Genomic DNA, 25,398 nt, shown 5'->3' on the forward strand with positions numbered 1-25,398 from the left:
GTCACCAAGTCAAGAGGGACAGAGCGAAGGGAGGGTGCACGCACTGTTATGAGAGTATAAATGTTTTTACAGTGCACAAACAATGTCTCACATTAGAGATATTGCCCAATTAGGTTACTATGATGATGACATAAACTATGGCTCACTGCGCCTGTTGTTATAAATCGTAACTTAATAAGTGTAAAATAAAAAAAATAAAAAGCTTCGCGATTCAACCCGAATTCTCCACATCATGTCGGAAATCACACACATCTAAATATTTACGGTGCATTAAAAAAAAAAAAAACTCACTATTAAGGAATCTTCATGTAGACCTACCAGATGGTTAGAAGCAGATTATTTAGAAATTGCACGAGCTGGTCCGATGCAGAGCTTTCTAAACTGAGCGTCAAAGTATATCTGTGTAAACCAGTTAAGTAATAACTGGACTTTTCATTTCAAATCAGCCTGCATCCTATGCTAATAATAAAATATGGATTTGTATAAGCCTTTATTAATACATCGACTGAAGTCATGCAGCAGGTCTGCATACTCTTATACTATACTATTATTATAGTATGTAGACTTTATAATGTAAGCCTCGTTAAATTTCATTTGTACTAATCAGTGTAGTTGTTATTAGCTGGTATTAGTTGAATTATGATTTTTTGTATTGTTTTCTTATAGATTGGATGGATTGTAGAATTTGAAGTCTTCTGTGTGTCGCATGTTATCTATAAACCAACAGCATGTGCAAATGGCATAGGATCTGATCAAAATGCCATGGGGAGATTCTGTATTCATTAATAAAAGTTGTGATATTTCTGGAACTGATTTCTTTATATAAAATTGTACTTCACAGAGCAATGATTCGCCTGCTCGAAGCAAACCATCACTGACCCACTAGTGTCCTCTGCTGGAGAGAAACACAATTGCAGTGCGGAACATCATGTTTCAGTTATTAGTTTTCATGTGTGCTGCCTCTTGTATTGCTTGTTGCGGTCAGATTGTGGTACTTCATTGTAAAACATGGCACTCTAGTCATTAGCTTATTTAGTTTGGGAATATAGCAGTATTAAATCTTTATTGTTCAAATACTGATAAGACTAGAAGTTAGTGAGGATCAAGCATTAGTGCACATAAAAGTAATGCTGGGTGGAGCTTCCTAGACATGAATATATGGTAAACACTTTTTCTGCGGTTTGCTCACATTTCCCATATTTCTTTCTCTTGTGTGTAAAAAAGTCTTAAATTGGCAGCTTCATACCACTTTAATGGTATGTGTTACAGACCTTTTGATTTACATACTTTCTCTCTTGTTATTATTAAACTGTTTGCATAGAATAATATTATACTGAATACTCTAAACAAGATGACTGGAGCCATTGCTTGTCCTTGTCTAAAGCACGGTGTGTTCCTGAGGGCATACATGCCCTCCCAGACCAGATAGGGGAGACGTCGTTGACTCTGACAAGATAACAATTAACGATATCTACTGTGTATCACGATTTATTACATTTATTATAAAAAGCAGCTGTAGAGAGCTTTTCGTTAGGTCATTGTACTATTCTGTAGTGTGGAGAAGGCCTCCTCGTTGGGTTCTCGAGTAAAAGGAACTTTAATATATCTTCAGTGGTCCTGTCTATCATTTGATAATGAAATGATTCTAACAGTATGAATCTCTCAACCACAGGAAGCAGTGTTATTAAGCAACAATTAAACATCAATTCCCTGCCAACCTGAAATGTCTTCAAGAATCTAATATAGTTTAAGTGACAAGGTTTACCAGCCTCATCTAAGTTAAATAAATCAAAACCATAAACTAGTGAGTCCTTAAGGGATAAGACATTTTTTTTTATTTGGGCAGAAACAGCAGCTGCATGACCCTGCTTGGTGCATTTGTAGGTTTTTATGTTTATCAGTGCAGATGGAATGTGAATCATTCATATTAAATTTCACAACGCAACATTCACTGACCAACACAACAGCTTAGGGTAACAACAACCTCCATGTTGCACACCAAACCTAAACCTAGTGTAGTACTGAAGCTCACATTACCCTTTCAGCAGTGAGGGAAAGTTAGTTAAGTTTACTCTAGTACTGTACTAAAGTACAGTTTTGAGATACACATTGCTACATACATTGAGTCAACAAAAAGTGACGCTGGTAAGAGAGCTGCAGGCGGAAAATCCAGGTGTTGGTAATACAGACAAGCTTCGGGCTTCACTGGTGTCATCCAGCACATCACATCCAAGAACACCTGGTCCACACCATGAAAATAGATGCTTTTGTTTATGTATTAAATGTATGACTTTATGAAAAGAAATGTTGTCAATTTAGTCCTGATTTGCATTGTACAGTAGTGGTTAGCATCAATTAGTGTATGTCTGCTGAAGAAATGAAAAAAGTGATCTGTTGTTTACATGTGCCTTTAGATATGTATGAATATGGGACCAAATACTCACCACAGTCTCATCAGCACAAAAACAACTCTTGAGGAAAGAAGCCTGATTTTTAAGTCTGAGATCAAGGCTTCAGGAGCTGCTGGACTTTTTGACCGTAAATCCAACCTTCTGGTGCTTTTGTCCCCCATGATTATTAAGAAACTCAAGAGTGTGGTGATGATGATGCTATGGAACAAGTAAAGCTGTGCACCTACGCTCCTTCATATGAATAAACTCAATCACAGTCAAGAACAGCTGTAAATAATAATTAATGATGGCTTGATTCCATTTAGCTGCATTGGTTTCATGACTTACCTCAAAAAGAACAGAGCCTATGACAAGTCAAAATATTTGCTGTGATAAAAGGTCTATGAGCCAGTGGTCAGCGTGGATGTGGTATAGATAATATAGGCCTACATTGTGTGCAATTATTATATCATGTTTAAGAAAGTTCAAAGTATGTTTTGCGTTGTAGATGTTGACAATGGAATTATAGGTGCTTTCAAATGTTGCTTAATTAATGAATGTTTAGAAGTTAAAAAATTGTCCCACACTGACAGTATCACATAGTCTGTATTGTATATTTTGTCTGCTTGTCTCAACTCTTCTTGGAAACGATATGATGCTGAAACTGCATGAAATACAAGCCCCAGAGGTCTCATGCTCATCACATCAAATAGGTAAACTCTATAAATCTTGTGCATATTTTATAGACATTTCCACCTTAGTGATATATGTTGGTTTTATATCTGCACTCTCTTTCCTCCTGTACTGCTGCAAAACAATTCCCCTTGGGATGAATAAAGTTATATCTTATATTCAGCCTGGCAAAAATAAAATAATGATTATTTTGTGGGTTGAGCAGTAGGCTACTTTGCTGTCCAACTTGTTTTTGTGGTGATACTAATTTTACATGGGGATTGGCACAGACGAAGATTTTAATGTAATTGTATATTGTAATTAAGTGTGGTGAGTAGCTTTTATTGTACTCTTCCCCTAAATTTCCCTTATCTAGCCTAGCTACTTAATGTTTTCACATAATACACACAAACCATGAAGCTCACCTGAACATACTTGATAAGCTTTGTTGTCATCGATGAGTTTCAGGACTTGACATGCGCCATGGTGCTTATTTGAACTTTAAAACAAACAATTTATTTTTTAAATGCCCACAGCTTAAAAACGGACTCGTTTCTCCTGCGAGAGGCTGATCTTTGACTTCTCCGTGGCATGCTCCGAGGGCGGTGTTAAAGACAGTTTGGTCCCGTAGGCTCTCCGTAGTTCACAGCCTGGGCGTCGGCAGTACTTCTTTGCTGCTGCTGCGTAGGAAAAACACCTCTTCACCAAGAGAGCTCGGAGGTGTATCTTACATAAACGAAAACGTAGCTAGCTACTATAAAACATACAAAATGCATTCAGTCACGCTGGACAGCAGTGGTTCGCCACGGAAACGGACGTTATCTCGGGGACTTAGCGAGGATGAGTCGCTCCGCTGCATAATAAAAGAGGTGAACAGCGAAAGAAAAGAAAAAAAAAAAAGTTTGTTTAGAGCTAGCTAGCATTAACGTACATTTTGTGTTAACTGCTAACGTTACCGTGTGGTATCGGATTCTCTTTTTTTTTTAAACATTTAACGTTAGTGATGTAGCTAGCTAGCTAGCGTTAGTCAGTGTGAATTTTGGCCTTTTTGGTAACAGTTTAAGACTGACCAACGGCTGAACTCGTTTGGTATCAGGCCTGTAACGTTGGAGTCGGTTCACTTCCTCATTATTAGCTAGCTAATGTCAGCTTGTTGTCTTTCTTACTGTATGCGATGCTTGGCTGTTTGACCTACCCAAGGTGTGGTTGTGCCTCCTTTTTCCAGACCGAGAGCTCATCTAGGCGTCTGACACGAAGCGACAGCCGAGCAGGCACCCTGAAGAAGAGGAGTGACAGTCAGGTAGGACTGAGCCAGATAACATGAACAGGAGCCAGGAGTGGACAGAAAAATCTAAACATCTGTACAATGTATTATTAAAGTACCTAGCTAGCTAACTATATTTACTCAAGCACTAGCTGTGCTTACAGTTGTGTTACTTGTGTTTGAGTATTTCCATTAATACTTTATACTAGTTCTATTCCACTAGCTAACGTTACATTTCAGAGTGATATAATGTACTTTTTAGTCCACTATATTCAACTGACAGCTAACAGTCAGATTCAGATTTTACATAAAGAAACTTATGGTAAACGTATAAAATACAATGCATAGTTACATATTTAACCAGTGGTTCCCAATCTTTTTGACTTATGTCCCCTTTACAAAAAAGCAGTGTCTAGTTGTGGTCCATTGTTACGGTTTAGATGTCTATGGCTTGTTCCATCAAAAGGTGGTTTTATATCAGATAGTTTTGTTTGAATAACTGTTTGAGGCCAAAGAGATAAAAAAAAAAAAAAATTTCCACACAAAAGCAAAGATTAGGGAAAAGTTAAAAAAAAAAAAAGTGTGTGTATCAGAACATTGTTGTTTTTTTTTTTCTTCTACTTCATTAAGCATTTTATGGCCTCTCAGATTTATCTTGTGGCTCTTTGGAGTGACCCCTAGGTCAGGAACCACTGGACTAAACTAGCTCATGGCTCCAATAGTAAAATGCTGCTTGCATATTAATGCTATTGACAATCTAATGGCAAATATAATATAATAAAATATCAGTATGTTTTACTTTTGATAACTTACAGTACTTTTTGGTGAGTGTTTTTAGATTTTTGTATTAGTACTTAAAACAGACACAAACTGGAGCTAAGTTCTGATATATTCAAATCAAGACTCTTTTTAAATGTTTATTTACTTGTTGGGACAGTGTGTTCCTGTCGGGGCATTGGATCAAAAGCTTGAAAATTGATTTCTTATCCTTGTGTATCATTGAAATATAATTGCCACTGCAAATTTTTTTTGTTATTATACATATTAATTATTACTTGGAGGTTTATGCCTCAACGCAGAGGTCTAATAATCTTAAAAAAAAAAAAAGGGTTTCAGTGAGGGTGCTCTGAAATTTAGAGTTTGCCATGACACACGTAGCCTACAGATGTGCGTACCAACCTCCGCAGCGGTTTACTAAGCGAGCGAATGAGAGGGAAAGAGAGATTGTTTTTCATCCACTAAAGTTGCCGAGGCAACAGCACCATAGAACTCTGATTAGCCCACCGAACATATTTCAAATACCAGCCAACAAGCCGGGTTCACACAATCATTACTGCAGCTTTCATACAGTAGCTTATATTTGCAGAAGAGTAATTCAGCAGGCCAAGTACACCACACAGCCAACTACACAAACACACACAAAAACATACACGCATGCATCCTCACACAGTATTCATACTTGCACACATGGTAACAATGATGTAACGTTTTTCATATCTGTAGTGACTTAATATATCTAAATAAGCCACTGAGGGCGAACGGCTGAACCTGTTTTGAACACATTTTCAGGGCTATTGTTGCATCAAAAGACAGGTAAATAAACCAATGTCCTGTGCGCTGTATAACTTTAGATTCGGTGATCCATTTATTCACAGTTCTGTAAAACACATTTTCACTGTAATGTTCTACTATGAGACAGAGATAAGAGTGAAGTTCTTGCATAGGACCCTATTATGGCGCTTTTCCATTACATGGTACCTGCTCGACTCGCCTCGACTCTACTCGCCTCGACGCGCTGTGCGTCCGTTTTCCATTGCAGATTTTAGTACCGCCTCAGCGTGGCTGATCGTCATAGCGACTGCCGTGGGCGTGGCTTAGTAGCGTTGCTTTAATGGCTTTTCCCCGACTCATTTCCTGGTTCTCCGTCTCCGTAAACAACATGATATCAAAGAGATAGTTAACGTTTACTGCTCCAGATTTCCCACCGTGGTCAGAAAGAACAGGGAAGACACTTTGTTTCTCTCACGTATATATGACTCTAGAGTCGCGCCACTGCTCGCGGAGATAATCGCCGTCACTCTCTCACTTCTCCCTGGCTCACCAGCTCCCCACACACATCACACATCACACATGCACAACATGCTATAAAACCTTTTTATTAAAGAGATAAAAGCTCTGCGTGGAGCCTCCGGCAGCAAAAAACACCGCTGGCTAAACTATTTAAAAATGCCGTCTCTCGCTAGCAATGCAGTGATCAGTGACGATTCTTTCCGACCAGTCAGCAGCCTGCAGGTTTTCATGTCACCTTTACGGCTCGCCTCAGCTCGCTTGGAACCTCGACTGAGGTGGTACTAAAAAAAGTATCTGTTAGCAGGTACCAGGTACTTTTTTTCGTAATGGAAAACCAAAAAAGGCGAGTAGAGGCGAGTCGAGCAGGTACCATGTAATGGAAAAGCGCCAATAGATGACTCCTCACCCACTGTGGCCTCGCTCATTGACAGCAGGGTAACGTTAGGCATCCCGAGCAGCAATCACTGCCGCGGTCGGTGTTGGTGACAGATTCACCATATCTCTCTGTCTCATTTACAGGTTTTTTTGATAAGTCTACACACGTTGACGTTTAGGTAGTAAAAAAACGATCCATTGCTAATGTTACATTCACTTCGCTAATCCTAACAGTTCCAAATATTGCTCTCTTCTTCTTCTGTGTGAATACGTTACTGTGGAAGTAAGGTCAAAAGTTGAATGTGTGCTGCACCCATTGGCCAAATAGTATCACCTTTTTTGCTTCATGTTTTTATTCTAAAAATAATCGATAATTTGTTTTATTAAAGTGCTCATATTATGCTCATTTTCAGGTTCATAATTGTATTTAGAGGTTGTACCAGAATAGCTTTATGTGGTTTAATTTTCAGAAAACACCATATATTTGTTGTACTACACATTGCTGCAGCTCCTCTTTTCACCCTGTGTGTTGAGCTCTCTGTGTTAGCTACAGAGTGAGGCATCTCACTTCTGTTCCATCTTTGTTGAGAATCGCACATGCGCAGTAAGTACTGCTAGCTACTCTGAGGGAGTGCCATGCTAGCAGCTAGGCGAGCATTATAACGTGTTACAAAGTGACACACGTTTGGAGCAGTTTGTGAAACAGTGTTTTGGCTGGAAGATGGTAAGTCCCTTTGGGCTTTTTCACTTTGTATACTTATAATGTGCACAAAGATCTATAACACAATAAAGGAAAGGGGAAAAGCCAAAAAGCATAATATGAGCACTTTAATGTATTTATTCATTTTTTAATTATAGTATTAACACATTAACGAAAATATTTTTTAATAAATAAACCACAGCAATTTCTTGGGGGTGCTATGGGAATCCTAGGGGTAGCTACAGCACCCCCAAGCCTCTCCCTGGCACCGCCTATGGTCACGACTCTTACACAAGCCAATACCACAGTCCTGCAACACATGGTACTTTATGAAGCTTACAATAATTAAATTACCTTTTTTGGTCCTTTTTTTTTTTAATGCTATAATTTGCTTGTAATTTGTGTACAAGTCATGTTGTAGTTATTTTGTGTGCAGACGAGAGGAGCAAAGGGGGAAAAAAAATCCTATATGGCTTTTTAGAACATGCTTGTTGTTTGCTTGTTCTTTTCAGCAGTCTGACCAGGACATCTTAATGGGACTCCCAGAAATGGTGAGTATTTCTTACTGTTATTATAATTAAGACGATTATCACTATTTAAAGACTTGTTCACCGTTCTCTCAGGTCTACTAGATCACTGCAGTGATGCATATTCCTTTACATATGGAGTGGTTGGTGTGCTTCCAGAGGAGGCCTCCCACTAATGCCTCTGAGAGCTTACTAAACACTTGTCCACCCACTGACTGGCATGCTCTCCTCTTAAGTTGCCCACACTGATTTGTCACTGTGTTTGTGGTGAAGCTGGAGCTGCAGGCCAACTATGACGAGGTGGTGCAGGAGCTGCGTGGGCTGGAGGTTGAGCGAGAGACTCTGTTGTTCCAGGTGGACTTCCTGCAGGACACTCTGGAGGGCGTGGAGGAGGTGCTGGCTGAGGCCCAGAGGGAGGCTGGACACGCTAGATTGGTATGTCGAGGCCTCACCCACACTGAAAACCTAGTTTTGTGTCTCTCGTTGTGCATAGAGCTGTAACAAATCCAAATTTAGCTGTACAATTAATTGTCTCAGAAATAATTGCGATTAAAAATATAATTGTCTCTTTCGGTCAAATTTAAAAATGTATTTTATTTATGCATTTACTTTTAAAACTAAGTTTTGAATGACTCCCAGGATACATCTTTTGGTTATGTCACTGTTATCTGACCCAGATGATGTAATTACACAAGTAGACAGCTTATGAAGTAAACCATGCCTCTTTTTATCATTAAACATTGTATGTTTTTCTAAAATTAACATAAAATTGACAATTACAGTCATACCTTTTAGCACCTTAGCTAAAGTTAGCAATTAATTAACATTAAATAAAGAAATGGCGATTACTTAAAAAATATTATAAAAAAAAAATATATTATAAATATATATATAAATATATAAATATTATTATACAATTATTAAATAATTGTATAATTTACTCCAGCAATATATAGATGTCTTTCCTCTCTAATGAGAAGTTTGTTTTTGTTCCTTGTTGTAATAAAGTGTGACACTAACACGTGTTTTTTTTTTTTCTTCTGCATTTGTAGGAGTTGGAACAAGAGAGAGAGGCCAAGAGGAAACTGGAGAGCATGGTCTGCTCTCTGATGCAAGAGGTGGAGAGATTGAAAGAGGTAATGTGACAATTAACAGTACAGACATTAGAGAGGCACAGGGTTTTTGAATTAATGTATGGATCTAAAGTCTTATGGAACCCGTTACATTACAGTTTGTCTTACTCAACTCATTTCATTATGGTGTCCGTTCACTGCGGGGAAAAAAAGTCATACACAGGGTTTTTCCTGCATAAAGGAATTTTTGGCTCCCCCCAAAAAGCCAGCGTCAAAGGTAAGTCGACAGCGCCAAACCATCTTTTGAGTTCCAGCAGTCAACTTCCCTCTCACCCACAGCCGCTATATTTTACACACGCGGTCCAGTCCGGGTGTACCGGACTCTCCCGGTGACCCTGCTGCCGCGGGGACCGGTGGCGCAGCGAGGTGAAGCTCTGCTCCTGGCCGGAGGAGGAGCCGCTGCTGATGGGCACGGAGCTCTCAGCCTCCCGCCGGAGCTCCGACTGCAGGTCGCAGGTGGCAGCGAAGCTGGATCTGGGTCTGTCGGCCGTCTGATATACAGGCATCAGTATTAAATTGAGGCAGTTTCATAACCGGTTAAAAAGTCCTTGTAGTCGCGTTAAATAGCAGTCCACTTCGGTGTTTTGGTATAGTTGTTTTTCACACCTGACGCAAACCATAATGGAGTACGCATGAACTGTAGCCTACTCGAGACCACCTTTTCAAGTGGACCTGGGCACAGATGGACCAACAGCGCCGGGGTACGCAGTGTTCACGCTAATCAAACAAACTGGACTTTGGGGTCGAGTGAACTCTGATCCGGGCCCAGGTCCCTGATGTGAAAGCCCCCTTACTGCTGTTATATTCCATTATTTTTGTATATTTTGAAATGTCACCTGTCTCCTGAATTTGGTTTTAACTTCACATAAATAAAGATGTTTACACCATAAATGCATTTAAATTGATCAGAATGCAGGAAACGAAATTTTGATGTTCAAAAAATGAATACTTAAAATTTTAATACCACTGCATTTATAACCTTGATAGATAGATAGATAGATAGATAGAAAGATAGATAGATAGATAGAACTGCATTCAGGTTGCTCAAATTTAACTGGTCACTTGAAGTTAAATCTAAAAATGATCTGACCTTCTGGAAGTTCCGATGAAGGGAATTAAACAAATGTATAAATTCACTGATGTTTGTTATTCAACATTAAGTATTCAGTAGCGATTACATTTCACAATCATGTATTCAGTTGCTTATAAAAACCTTTATAGCTTTTCTTTGATTCCATATTGGTCAGGATGGCATTGAATTGACAAGCAAATTTAAATAAAGTAATAACAAAATAGAAAATGCAACTACAACTGAAAGGGCACATAATTTACTTACGGACAATTAAATTTCTCTTGGCAGGAGAGGAATAACACTCCTTCTGCTCCAGCGAACGCGGATGGAAGTGTTGACGAGGAAACGAGACAAGGACGCAATGAAAGTGAATTGACGAAAGACTTGTTTGAACCTCACAGCAATGAAAGCAGAGGTAGAGCGTCGGAGGAAGAGGGACAGAGTGAAGCTCTGAAGCTGCGAAAGTTGGCTAATAAGCCCCTGGGCCACATGCCCTCTCTTGCAGTGGGCAACCCGTTTTCTGTAGACGGGGTCCTGCAGAGGCCTTGTGAAAACGGCGTCGATGACGGACAACATCCTTGTTCCGACAGGACCGACTCGGACAGCATCAGTGCCTACGAGGATGCGTCTGCTGAGACTCCAGAGCAGGACCGGCTGTTTCCGGGTGACGCAAACACTTGTGAGCTGCCTGATGATTCAGAGAGAGACTCTACTAACAACTGCCCGGTCAATGACGGGGACACCCAAAACCCCAAAAACCCTGATTCTTGTCTTGTGTCTTAATCGGTTTTATCTTCTACTGGCAAAATGGTCAATGATTATTGATTATTTGGTGGTAATTCAAGAGCACTTTGATTTGCAGTGTACCCACATCTGATATTTGTCTTCTTAGAAAACATTCAGAGTTGTAATTAGTGCTCCAATGAGTAGTGGATTGAAAGAAAATTGATCTGCAACTATTTTGACAATCAATCAAGAATCATCTTTGGGATTTGGACTGCTGGTGGGAATTTGAAGACACTGGGAAATTGTAGTAATAATTTTTCACTAGTTTTTGACATTTTATAACTAAATGATTAATCAATTAATCTGCAGCTTGATTGATAATGAAAATAATGGTTAATTGCAGCCCTATTTGTATAACACTGTAGCAGAGTTGTAAGTTTCAGTTTTAAATTCAGAACAAAGAAACTCAGGATCCAGGTTGTTGACTAGCTGGAATTCCACTGATGACTACTTAATATTATTTGCCATTAATTTCTTTTTAATATCGGTCTTAACTTCTTTTTGTAACATGTCGATAGACATGGAAAATAGTCTGTGCTGCGTTGACCATTTACCTCTTTTAATAAGGTTTATCTGTATACTAGCAGCTGCCAGGAAACACCGTGAGCTCTGCAAGTATATGGACAGGGACTGTTGATGTTTTGGCTCCAGGCACAGTAGAAGGTTGGGAATTTAGAGCGGCAGTCGATCATAGTTGTTAACTGCATTTAAAGTGCATATTTGACGTGGCTGTCCTCAGTTGTAGAGCTCACCGTACAGAAAGTTTAAGACGTGTGACATAGCTCTTTGGAAGCTAAGAGCGGGTACACGTAATCCAAAGCAGTTGTTTTAAAAGTTTCTAAGATACAGATTTTTCAATGAAGGGAAAATGCCATCTATTTGCTGCCTTGCTGATCTTTAAAAGAAGATTTATTTTTTTATCTTTTCATATACATCCCTTTTTCCTGTTTTTATGTTAAATTTAGGGGAATTGATTTTGGCTGCATTTGCACTTTCTAAAGTTCTTGTATTGTGGCATAAATTTGTCCAGATTCTATCAGAAACCACATTCCCTTAATGACCAAACACGTCAGCGAGAAGTAATCAGCTGTCCTGCTGCAAGCTGTGTTCTCTGCCTGCATGGTAATGCTGTATGTTTGCACATTTCCAGTGAAACTTGCTGAAATGAGTCTCTTTGGATGTCTCTGATTGCTGTAAACATTTTGTATTTAATCGCAATTCTTTTGTTTTTGTTTTTTTACATTGTTTTTTACGATGTTACATTTCTTTCATGCTTGATGCTAGAACAGACCTTTTCACCTCATTTATGATAGTTTGCATGAGCACCTAAGAATGTACATTGATTTCCAAACTGCACCTGAATTGATCAGTGTCATTTATTAGTACTTTTGCACACCTATATGACATAATACTTTGATCTAAGGTATTTACTGCGATGATTGGTGTTTTGAAGGGATTTTAGTTTTGTTTGCAAATAATGTATCGTTCTGTCATTTCCTGGTCTTAAAGGTGGAACTTTAGTGAAGTTACTAAATAACTTCAGTTTTTAATGGAACATATATGACACTAAATGAAAATCACAATTTGATATCTGATTCTGTTGCACAAAAAACAAAAGCGGAACAATATTAACACATTTGTGGAAATTTCAAACTAAGGTAGAATGTTTGCAGTGCTACATTTTAGCTGCTTATTTTATGCGTTTAGGCCGTGTGTTAATGTTTGTATTGACTCATTTGTCTTTTGTATTAACTTTTATCACACAGAGTCCTTATTTTTTTTTCTTCTCCACAAAATGAGCTAAAAGAAGGTTTCTGTTACTGCAGTGCTGTGTGGTGCCACAGTGGTCAGTTCTTGAGCAAAGGTCATTTGCAACCAACGCTAGTCCGCCATTTCTACATCCGCATTCAGTCATTCGTTGTTTATGCTGTTATCAGTTCATTTTAGGTTCTTATTGATTTCCTTTCAGGTCAAAGGATTTGGTTTGTTGTAATGAACCAGTAAAGTAATGTTACTCTGACTTCAAATGTTCCTCGTCATTTTAAACTTCACTGGTGCCGTAAGCATTTTGAGCACACAGCAGTGACTTTGACAATTTATCAAGTAATCAAATTGGTTTGTGTTTAATTTTCCTCAACAATGCAAACAATATGTTCTTACTGTAATTTTAATGTTTTATGGGTCTATATATTTTTTTCTTGTCCTGGGCTTTGTATTAAATGGTCAGATGTAATAGTAAATTACATACATTTATACTTGTAACCAGACTTCCAGACATATCAAAATAAAAAGAGTGAATAATGCTAATGCTTATAAGTCATTTATTTTGACCTACGTATATTTAAAATATTCATGACACATTTGAAGTTTGGGTGCCCTTGCTGGAGCTGCTGCCCCGTGACCTGACCCTGGATAAGCGGACGAAGATGGATGGATGGATGGATGGATGGATGATAAAGAAATCACCATCACCGGCAGCTTTAAAACTAAACACTCTGTAACCATCCAATGAAACCAATGGTGACAAAACTTTGGCAGATGTCAGGGTCTAATTTCCTACGGATAAATGCCATAGCGTGCTTTATGTAAACTTAAAGGGGACATATTATGAAAAACTCTCTTTTTCGGTTTTTGTGTACATTTGGATATCTGGAGTGCCACAAACTGAAATAAGACAAGACAGCCAGTTTTTTGTAGGCTACCTACATCAGAAAACATGGGATTCAGCAAGCCTTTCAGATTTGGCTCCCCTTTTCTATGTCACATGCAGGCTCATTAGAATATTATGGGTTAAAATTAACTTTTAAACTGGTTTAAAGTGTTTCATTTTTTTGTCTGAAGTATTTCATTTTCTTTTGGCCTGATGTGTTGTAACATTATTTGTCCAACAGATGGCAAAGTAGACTTCTATTTAAAGGGGAAATCAGAGCTTCTTTACACTTTATAAAAGTTACATAAGTGTTTGTTACTGTAATACGTTTGATAAATTATACACATGTTCTTTCTAAAAAAAAAAGACTTATGTCTACATAGTTATGTCTACAGTAATTGGTCTTTTCTCATATGAAGCCTTTTCTCCAAGACAGAAGTTCTTCCTCACAGGCTTAATATGATGTCTCGTTATATGGCTAAGAGGTGTTATTTCAGTAGAGGTTAGCCATGCCACAAAGACATACACAGCATAGTAAGCATTAAAGTTTATATTGTTTCCTACTGAGAGTTCAAATAATATCACAAACAATGAATGAAATCGTGTCGGTTGTATAACAACAGAACAGGTGAAAACAAGAATCAAGTATTCAAGGCCTGTATCATAGTGATTTGGAACAAATGTATGAATAACAATAAAATCGGGATGAAAAGACACATTATTAGAATTTACTCCAAAATCAGATTGAGCTAAAGTGGAAAGTCAGTAATTGTAGGGGAGGGGGAGCTGACACAAAGTCTTTAACAGTAATAGCTTTTTTCAAATATATAGACAATAATCTGATTAAAACATCCCCTTTTCTTTCTTCATTTTTAGTTGTTTCCACTGCGGCATGCTGGCAAAGTTGTCTTTAGTGATCCCAAATATTGTGTTGAAGTCAGAGTCAGACAGGTGTTTCTGAAAAGCAGTTCCCAAATGTTAGTGAAAACAAATGACTAACAATGCATTACTGATACTATTTGGCAGCAAAGCATCATGGTTACACCTCACAGTAAAGTCCACAAAATGTTGAGTGGTTCAATAATGATTGAACAGGGAACAAATCAGGGACTAACTGCTAATTAATGAGTAGCTTTTGAATAATAATAACAATCAAACATGGAACATAATGACACTAACTTGTTTTATGGGTCAATAATTTCCTAATTATTTCCTAGGAAGTTTCTTAGAAAACAATATTTGATTTCGTACTAATTATACAAACAAAGAGACAGCAGGTAAAAATGTAAAATGTGTCTACAGACAGCTTACAATTTGACATATATGGAGATATAATAAAGGAAGAATAAGCTAATATTTTCTTGGGTTTAAATTGAGCTTTAAACCCAAGAAAAGGAAATAACTTTTTTTCCCCCTAGAATATAAAAAAAGTGTCGCCAAGTTGATTATTTCCACTCGGGGTAATTTCATCTACCTCTTTCTGGGTTGGGTCAACACCTTCAGGCAGCTCGTTGGCGAGTTTGTTGACCAATTTGTCAGGTGGAAAAGACTGAAAGCTTTTCTGACTTTCGACACAGTTCTGCTCCTAGAAAGTCACATTAAGGTTCAGGTTAAGATTATTAATCTTTGTATCATCATTAATATATCCCTTCCTGTTGTGGCATTGAATCGGGTAGATAGAGTACTTTGTAAGTTCAAGTTTTTGACCCGTCTCCGACGTTTTGTCATAACGCTTATTCAAGGTTGACTAGCCAAAAATTGATATGTTAAAAACTCTTCTTCAATTCTTCCATGTAATTACTACTACTACTAGTACTACTCCTACTACTACTACTACTACTACTACTACTAATAATAATAATAATAATAATAATAATAGCTTTATTTATATAGCACCTTTAATAACAGAGTTTACAAAGTGCTTTGACAGACAAAGCAGGGTAAAAGCAGGATATCTCGAGGTCAATACAACAACAGAGAGCTAAACAGTGGGGCCAAACAATAGCAAGACAAAATTTGGGTAAATAAAAACAAGAAGACAAAAGACCCACAACATAGTAGAGAGAAGACAATTAGAATGTCCCTACTACTCCATAGTAAGAATTGCTAACCTGGTCACGCTCGAGGTAAGAGTAAACCTTTGCAGCCCTACAGTAACCCTTCCTGAATGTCCCTCTGTATATCTGTGTGAAATCTAATAATAAGTTCTTTAACACAGAAACGTTATCCTAAATGTAACATGCATGAGAAATAATGGGTAACATTTTGGTAACCATTGTATTATACAAATAACTATTTATGTTGCTAAAAATCTAGAAGAAATGAATACGGCTTTACATACAACTGGAACATTAACAGGTGTTGCTTCATCTCCCAACTCCTTCTTCAACTCCTCGTAGCTCTTTCCTCCCTAAAAGAAATAAATGTTTGTCAGTGTATGTTTTTTTTTGTACTCATCAGTGTACATGTCGATGCGCTATTTCAGTTCCCAAACACTCACACTCCATTTGGAGGGGTCCCAGGCTGTAAACCACCCAGTGAAGGTGGGCGGCTCAAATCCCTGCTTGATCAAGACGATGGGGGTGTCTGGGTCTCTGGCGCCCGGGTGGGTGCGCAGGTACTCTTGGCTGGTGGCCACTGCTTCTTTGCGCTCTACCTCATTGGCGTCTTTACCAATCCAGAGAAACACCTGAGACCAATGATAAAAAAAAAAAAAAGGCGCCACAAAAATTCAGGCATGTTCGGGACGTGATTTAGCCTGGTACTACCAGACTCTCATACATTTCATTTTGTACAGAGAGTCTGGCACTCTCCATTGACAAGTGTTAACTTCCTTGAAGGCGGGTACTCTGTTGAAGTTTGAAACTATTGGATCTGCCCAGAGCCACTCTGGATCTGCCATAATCAATTGCTAATGTTTGGTCGTGACCTATGTCATGCGCATGTGCAACAAGAGGGGAGACCGACAACTATCGGCTTATATTTAGCATTAGCATCGCTAGCATTAGCCTTAGCCAACTCCTTCACCACTAACGGAGTGAGCTGGAAAATCTAACTTTTCCCAGACCCCGTGGGGAGGAGGGCCACAACATCATGGCCACCAACACAACTCAGCAAATATTGTTCTTTAACCTCTGGATATTCGGCAGCGTTGCCACAACGGACCGAATGGCTTCGCTTGCATCTTTCTTGCGCACGTCCTAACATCATCATTCTCAGCCACTTCCTCTGTTCGCTGATTGGACCGCCAAATATTTGGCCGGAGAAAACCCAAGAATATACCGCGAACCCAGACGGCGTACTGAAGGGAAATGAAAATTGAGCGGAAGTATGTAGGAGGGCAGAGCCAGGCTAGACGTGATTGCATTCAACTTTGAAATTTATAGTTTTCATTAAAAAGGTCAGTTTTCTTCGTTACAAACAGCGTCACCTCATACCTGGTCCCATGTGTCCAGCAGCATGACATCATCCTCGTTGAGGTCATCCTGCGTGAACTGAGTCACCTCGGTCACAATGAAACGGCCCGTCTTATTGGAGCATTCAAACAGGCGCGGCTGGTGATCTGAAACTGTCTGCTGTAATCTGTAATCAACACCATGCAACATGCAAAATAGTGGAAAACAAGTGTGTTACCTTTGCTTCAACTCTCATGAAGCTCGTTTGCAGATAATAGTATTGTATGTGTCATCATCACCTCTTGTCACTAGCATAGGGAGCTTTCCCTCCAAGCAACTCCCAGAATTCAATGGGCTCCAGACCCTCTGCCACAATCTCCTCAGAACCTTTCTGTGACTTCTGGCCAATCACAGAGCTCACCTCCTTTGCCATGGCTCTCTCGTCTCCACTTGATCCCTGGTAACAAAAAGTCAGTTACTTTGGTATAGTACACTAAATGGCCAAAGGTACGTGGACACCCAAACATTACAATCCATATGTGATTGTAGAACATCTCATTTAAAACCATTGGTAATAACTAGTGCTGTCAAATGATTAAAATATTTAAGCGTGATTAATCGCATTAATGTCATAGTTAACTCGCAATTAATCGCACATTGTATCTATTTTAAATGTCCCTTGATTTCTTTTTGTCCCATTATTTTTTCTCATTTTAATGCTCTTATCAACATGGAAAAGTGGATCGGCTTGCTTTGTGCTTTTGTCGCCTGGTTTTGCCGAGGGGGCGGAGAATTCGCATCAGCTGTGTGCTTGGCCACAGCTTGGCCATCAAGTGGTATTTCAGATTGGAGGTGCTGTGATGATAGCTTAGTTCACAACGACAAAACACACAGATCACTTTGGTCTTATGTAAATGGAACCATTTGGCAACTTTTTAAAAGTAAACTTTTCATTCAGAATCTCATTGGCATCCATTTCAGCGTCTCGCGCTCGCCACCTACTCAAAACGTAACGTTAGCCTACTACTCTTTGGCCGGCTCGCACGCCCAAACAAGTGTGTGCAGCGTGCTTGTTGTTTTGTTTCCAGTCTAGCTAGATCCGGTGTGGTGTTGTAGTTTTCTAACGTTACTAGTTGTTGCAACAGCATGTGAAAAAAACTACAAAGTTTGCTAGGCCAAAAAGAACATTAATCTTGGGATAAAAAAATGTACGCTGTTAAAATGGGTTTGCGTTAATGCCGTTAATAACACCTTTAACTGACAGCACTAGTAATAACATGCTGCTATAACAGTCAGTCAGTATTCCGGGGAGGACTTTCCAATATTTACTCCCATTCAGCCACAAGAGCGTTAGTGAGGTCGAGCGCTGATGTCTGGCTCACGTTCCAGTTCCTGACCTGGCTTTGTGCTCAAGGGCCTTCTCCAAACTGTTGCCACAATGTTGGAAGCACACTGTCGACTAAAGTACCATTGTACTATGTAGCATTGAGATTTCACTTCATTGAAACTACAGTAAGGGGCTTAATCCAAAACATGTAAATATAAATGTATAAATGTTTCTGGATGTGGTTTTCTATACATTTTAGCCCTATATCTTTACATATATTTTACCTTTATGTAACCGCAGACACACAAATGCATACAAAAGTACATAAAATACAAGAAACCACAAAAAATGCTACGAAAAGTATCATATTGTGTTGTTTGGAATTGTCAACCATGTTCATTGAATTATCAGTTTCTTGATTTGATTTTAACACCACCTTTCTTACCTTTCCACACCAAAGATACATTCCTGATTGGCTCTTTAGTAAAAACACATCATTGGAGTTCAAAGAGGTAGCCAGGGCAGGAACCTCAATGGCTTTTGTGTTGGATGGGTCAGAACCATGGATCTGGAACAACCTTATCGGTGGGTCTGGGTCAGAGGACCCTTTTCTAGATGTGCCCCCCTAACAGAAAAAAGAGACTGTACTGTTATACAAACTGTATACAAACACAATTTTTTCCAAATTAATAATTATAAATGCAGTCGTACCTCAAAGATGACCATTTTACCCTTGAACATCGCCATAAAGTGTCTTGGTTCTTTGCCCATTGTTGTTCTCACTTGGACTGGCTCATCACCATACTTCTGATCCAGGTTCACAGCCTGAAATGCTGAGGCTGCCAATTCATCCTGTGATGCATGACGCCCCTGAAATAATAAGTGGTAAAGTAGCTCCATCATATAATACAGTGATAATCATAAAATTCAAAAGAAGGGACAGTGAAGGATAGACTTTCTTGTAAGCAACTTTGTAAGAAACGTAATATTTCAGTGTATACTATGCACCACATGCTCGTTCTTGTGGGGATTGTTGGAATTGTTGGGTCTTTGTAAATTATAGAGTGTGGTCTAGACCTATTCTATCTGTTAAGTGTCTTAAGATAACTATTGTTATGATTTGATACTATAAATAAAATTGAATTATGATTGTGAATTACTATTATAATGTAAAAAAATGGGCACATCCTCACCTGCCATATATAGAGCAGGTAACACTTCTTGTTGTTAACCAAGTAAGTGTAGAGAATCAGGTAGCAGTCTCCCCCATAGAAGTATCCATACCATTGAGGGTCCACGGGGACAAGCTCCAGATTCTCAATTCTCCACACCTGGGCACATCACAAAGGTACTGAATTCCTCATTCTTTTCCCTATTGCTTTTGCTATTCCTTGAAGGGCCAAGCAAATAAATAAATTGCATTATATAAAAAGATATACATTTCAGATAAAATAAATATACATATACAAATAATACAAATAAAATATATGCCCACAGAAACAAAATATAAAGTAATTTATATGCAAATAAATAATTAAATAAATAAGTAAATATTTTAAAACAAATAAATACATACAGAACTAAATGAACAAATACGTGTAAAAATAGATGAAACTGCTTGTATATTTCCACATATATTTATTATTTTATTGATTTCTCTTTATATTTCCACATTTATTTGTTCTTTTATTTATTTCTCTTTATATTTTTAAATGTCTGCTGTGAAAAAGGCATCTTCAATGGTACATATTGCCAAACGAAGTTTTAATTAATCAAAATACTACAAAGCAATTGCCACACAGACAACCTGTGGCCTTTGGGGGCCCCCGAGGGTCTGGGCCCACTTTGCCCGGTTGGTAATGCAGCTCTGTTTGTCATCTCTGTTTCTATGCTTAGCTGCACTTTAAACTAAATGCCAATGGTAACAGTTAGCATGTTGACAACATTATACTACTGGATGTTTGACATACAGTATATTAACATGCTAACATGCATAATCACATTTAACATAGTAGTGTAACATTCTTAACTTTAACATGCTAGCAAGTTGATATTGGTATATTAGCACACTGTGTTAGCATTGATTTTAATATAGGCTACTGCTGAAGCTGCACATATTCAGTCATTGGTTTTTGGACCTGTTAGATGATAGACTGATCCTCCTCAAAGCACATTTAGATGAAATAGTCAAAGATACCTCCACTTGACCTGAGCCATTGTCCACCATTCGCTCCTGTGCAGCAACCTCTGGCATCACGTGCATCCGAGAGGCATCAAACTTTTCCTGTGTGATATGAGCTAAAGCAAAATATGGTCACTAAACAAAACCAATTGAGTTTATATTTTTTTATTTTTTTTTTTTTTATTTTAAATCAGAACCAATATATGTAATATTAGTCTGTGCTTGTTGTGTTTTTGTAAATTTAAGAACACACCTACCCACTTTCCCTCTTGTATGCACTTTGCCCAGACCTTGAGTCTGGTTCTTAACAGTCCACCTCTGGAACAGCTGCTTGAAGAGAGCTGACTCTGCACCGTCATTCACCGTCTCCACATTTGTAGTGATCGGGTAGTTTTTCGATTTGATGAACTCCTGTAACAGCCAATCAGACAAAAACATAGCAAATACAGTCATACATTTATTGCAGGACTGTTGTATTACACTGCGTTTTAGCTGGGTGTACCTAATACACCGGCAACTGAGAGTAAATATGGCATGCAAAAGCAATCAAACACAAGCTGTGGATACATGTAAAGGTCTGATGTAGAGTCACTCACCAAAGCTCTGGCCATAGCAGCCTGTCTCTCAGCTTTGTTTGCTTTCTTCCCCTTCCATACAAAGATCTTCGCCCCTCCCTGATCCAGGAAGTAGCAGTCCTAAACAGATAATAACATTATATATATATATATATATATATATATATATATATATATATATATATATATATATATATATATATATATATATATATATATATGACTAAATCATTTCTTACCATCAGTAAATAAACTATTTGTTCAAGTTGTATGAGTCCCAACAGCAGTATCAAGAGTTTAAAGCCTTTAGCAGTACAGGAATGGTGAAATCAAATGTCACACTAGATGGACAATCGTACCAAGTTTTAAAGTGGCATTAGCACCCATCTTGATGTGGCATATGCATCCTTTAGTGGTCAATATTGCACCAACTCACTTCGTGGTTGAGGAGATCCTGAACTAGTGGTCTGGTAGCGACTTCTGTGACCTTCATCTGACCATCAGCATCCGTCACACTGAAAAAAAGGCAAATTAGAAGAAGCAAACAACACTTTAACTGGACATGCCATGGACGAGTGAGCAGCTCACTGGTAAAGTGTGAGTTGTGCCTTCTGTTCCTGGTCAGCAGTTTCATCTGGAGGTCCGTCCGTCAGCGCCGAGCTTCTTTCTCCAAGAACACCATTCAGGATCTCCATGTTCTGAGGAGAGTTGCTCTCTGCGTCACCCTCGATCACTCGGACCTCTGCCCGACCTCCTCTCTCTCGGTCTCGGATGTCTTTGGCCAACTCCATGCCCTGAGAAGCAGAAGCACAAGACACAGACAAACTACACACTCCAGAAATCTCAGATTTTAAACTTGGAGTGTGCACACTGAATTCACTGCCAGATATTAAACAAATGTAAAACTAAATTTAAAGTCTATTTTAAAAGTGAGATGTCATAAATGTACTGACAATCTCATTGCTGATCAGTGTACCCTAATAAACTTTAAACAAACATATATGTGCAGTCTTTACTCATTAAGTAAGATTTATTAGCAGCATCTAGGGACATTTCACCCCAAAATCTATTTATTTTTCTTTTACCTATAGTGCTATTTATCAAGATGTCTGCCATCTCACCAATATGGTGGAACTAGATGACATTCGGTTTGTGGTGCTCAAAGCGCCAAAAAAATACTTTTGAAAAACTCAACAATTTTTTTTTTCTCCAGAAATCATAACTATTTTCTTTCTACCAAACTACACCCATCAACTGTATCACTGCGCAGCAGGAAGTGTAGGCTACTCATGGACAAGAGGCTCATGCTCTTGACAGCGTGAGTGAGATGTAAACATTAATGGCTCACTGCTTATCTCAGTTGTAACGTTAGCTCAGGTAAGCTAGCAGTATCGCTAGCAGTATAGCTATAAACTAATCTCCACAAGCTAGCAATGTCGGACCACATGCCTCTCTGTGGATTATCTTGAGTTACCGGGTCATGATTTATAAAAAAGAGACATTGCTGTTGAGTTTTTCAAATGTATTTTTTGTGTGTGCTTTGAGCACCACAAGCCGAGTGCCACCTAGTTCCATTATATTAAAGAGAAGGCAGACATCTCTACGGCCAATATCTCCAACACTGGACAACTCACACTAAAACAATCTAGATTGATAAATAACACTGCAGGTAAGGATTTGGGGGTTAACTGTCCCTTTAAAGTTTAGTGCAATACCCATAACCCATTTATTTAATAGGTCATTTTTTAATAAGCGTGAATGTATAAATTATATCTAAGTTGACCAAATACTAATTGTATCTACTATTCATTGTGGACTTTCAATGTTGGTTTCTTAGAAATCCCATTATTATGATAGGACATGTATCCTACTAATGGCTAAATCTGAACTAACTTAAATGCGGGGTAGAAAAAGTGATGTAAACACCTAGAATGTGAATATCAACGACCTGAAAGTTTCGGTCATCACTGCATTACTGTTACATAGTTTTGAACTGTGTGTGGTAGGATAATGAATCATTCAGAGCCTCCGGCCTATTTTGCGGGAAGTAGGACATGAGCTCCGTCTGCACGCTCCCACAGCTTTCCATAAAGGTTTAATGATGATATTTAGATCTGGAGCAGGCAACATGGAAAGCAGACTTGTTCCAGAGTCTGCAACTCAAATGTATATCATGTACATCCAGATAAAATGCTGCAAATAGAACATTCGACCTGATAGAGCATGGTAAATATGTCACTTTTCAATTCACATGATCATAAAACATCTTTATATCAGAAAATATAAATAGTGAACAAGATATAGTTATTGTTATGTCATTATTGTACACTGGGAAATATAGTTGCAAATGGATGAACTGATTTTATTTTTAATATCCTGTATTATTGAAAAAGAAAACTAGTTAAGAGTGAAAAATTGTGGAGTAAATGTTTTTCCTAGTTTTCTGCTCATGTATGTTTATGTGTTTCCCTATGAATTCCGCAACCAACAATTTAGACAGACATCCACACAAAAATCTTACTTTAAGCTTTTCCTGTTTGTTACACTTCGGTCCATTCCACTGAACAATGGTCTTGCCAATGTCCAACAAAAACACGTCTCCAAGGTTGAAGCTCTTCCAGCTCATCTCCACCTGGAACAAATTGAACATCAATCACTCTTTCTTCATGACATCCTCTGTGCCATTAAGATTAACAACCACTGTGAAGCATGGCCCACCTCTTTTGCAATCACTCTTTTCTTCCCTTTGACATGAAGCAGTCTCTTAATGTCATAGGTGTTGGTTTCAGTGTGCCTCATGCCTGATGCAACTCCACCTTTCTTATAGCTAAACAAGGCAAATGATTATTTGTTCATGGTTTATTTCACTGCCTATAAAATGATGGCCTTATGTAAAAGACATTTTCACTCACATTACTCCTTGTTTGAAGTAGCCTCTAAAGGCATCAGACTCGTGGCCCTGAACTTCGCGGTGCTGGACCGGAGTGGAACCCAAAAACTCATCAAGCTGTATGGTGTAAACAGCAGCTGCACCCTGTTCATCCTGAGTGGACTGCGAGCCGATCCAGTAGTGGATATCATAACGCAGAGAGCTGCTCACCTTCTGAGTCTGTTTGGAGTGGAGAAAGAATGTGCGGGGTGGTGTATAAACCAGGATCCTATCTGACATACTAAAAGACAAAAGCATCTTGTCACTGCTTCATTATTACAAAGTCTACAAATACAACTGTAGGCTTTACTAAACAAACAAGCAGCCAAAACCCCAATTAGTCACCTTCTCAGACTTACATAAAGAAGTACGTAGCAGTCACCCTCATAAAAGTTTCCATAAGAATTCTCAGGGATTTGTACCAGCTCCATTTTCTGTTGCAAAGAGAGAAAAACATTTCAGGTGTAATAATAACCCGTATTCCTCAATCCCCCACCCCCCCTCCTGGGTTAGCAGACTTTTTTTCTTCTTTTATCATGAAACCAAACTGATTTGGGAAAACTTCAGTCCACAGTCATTATTGCAGCATCTACTGTAAAATCAAATTACCTCAATTCTCCAGATTATAATCCCAGGGTTTTTAGTTACTGCTCTAAACGTGTACTCCATGTTGCTCGGATGCACTCAGCTTCAGTGGCACTTGTACACTTTTGTTGCTTTGTTTTCTTTTTCTGAAAGAGGGGATCATTGTGAAATCACAAATTTGTTATTACATTAAATACATTTCCCTACAGCACAAATTTACAACAACAACACAAATGTTGACATTATTTTAAAAGGTTTTGCTGTTTAGTCTCTTTTCTCTTGATAAAATGCAGAAGAGATTTAGAGCAAACCTACAGCAATGATATTTGATCAGATCTCATAATTTATATATTATCCAACAGAACATACCTGGTATTCTTGTTTGAAGACTACGCTGCAAGCTTGTATGAGGTGCCAACAGCTGATCTTCTATCCGATAACTAAAGGTCTTCAGTCCTCTTCCCCTCACTGCCCCTACAATATTTGCCTGTGTTTGCATGCTTCTGAACCTCTCGCATTGTTCTGCCCAATCACTGAGGAAGACACAAAATCATGTAGGCAAATGTGCTGAAAAAAAGGATTGACTCATATTCAAATGCACAAGCACACACAGTAACACGGATCACCGCCATATATCCATTCATTTCACATCCTACTCGGCCCTGTACCTCCACATTCGCACCATATATGGATATATGCACAGCTGTGGGTAGAAAGACTTTCTATAAATGATAATTTAGTGTTAATGAGCTTCACAAGAATGGTA

General features: G+C 38.5%; 2 protein-coding genes across 3 annotated transcripts; one reads left to right on the forward strand and one right to left on the reverse strand.

Moving 5' to 3' along the window:
* Positions 1-3,693: 3,693 nt before the first annotated feature.
* si:ch1073-456m8.1 (leucine-rich repeat flightless-interacting protein 1) lies at positions 3,694-13,296 on the forward strand. 2 transcript variants are annotated; one of them, XM_039797291.1, is made up of 6 exons: positions 3,694-3,931; positions 4,288-4,362; positions 7,987-8,022; positions 8,272-8,433; positions 9,051-9,134; positions 10,492-13,296. In XM_039797291.1, the coding sequence occupies exons 1-6, from the start codon at positions 3,833-3,835 to the stop codon at positions 10,984-10,986; spliced, it is 951 nt and encodes a 316-aa protein (XP_039653225.1). In that variant the 5' UTR covers positions 3,694-3,832; the 3' UTR covers positions 10,987-13,296. The 2 variants fall into 2 exon arrangements, with proteins under 2 accessions (XP_039653225.1, XP_039653224.1); XM_039797290.1 differs by having other exon boundaries at positions 3,695-3,931; positions 7,984-8,022.
* Positions 13,297-14,174: 878 nt separating this feature from the next.
* Positions 14,175-25,100, reverse strand: avil (advillin). Its single transcript, XM_039797292.1, has 20 exons — positions 25,002-25,100; positions 24,657-24,778; positions 24,407-24,481; positions 24,031-24,227; positions 23,837-23,945; positions 23,640-23,750; positions 21,707-21,912; positions 21,555-21,633; positions 21,140-21,238; positions 20,801-20,954; positions 20,559-20,659; positions 19,555-19,692; positions 19,073-19,231; positions 18,807-18,986; positions 17,334-17,491; positions 17,077-17,221; positions 16,140-16,328; positions 15,981-16,049; positions 15,114-15,224; positions 14,175-14,596 (listed from the first exon to the last, which is right to left on the reverse strand). The coding sequence occupies exons 2-20, from the start codon at positions 24,714-24,716 to the stop codon at positions 14,483-14,485; spliced, it is 2,454 nt and encodes an 817-aa protein (XP_039653226.1). The 5' UTR covers positions 24,717-24,778; positions 25,002-25,100; the 3' UTR covers positions 14,175-14,482.
* Between the last annotated feature and the right edge of the window lie 298 nt (positions 25,101-25,398).

Source organism: Perca fluviatilis, chromosome 4 (assembly GCF_010015445.1).
Source record: "Perca fluviatilis chromosome 4, GENO_Pfluv_1.0, whole genome shotgun sequence".
Lineage (NCBI taxonomy): Eukaryota > Metazoa > Chordata > Actinopteri > Perciformes > Percidae > Perca > Perca fluviatilis.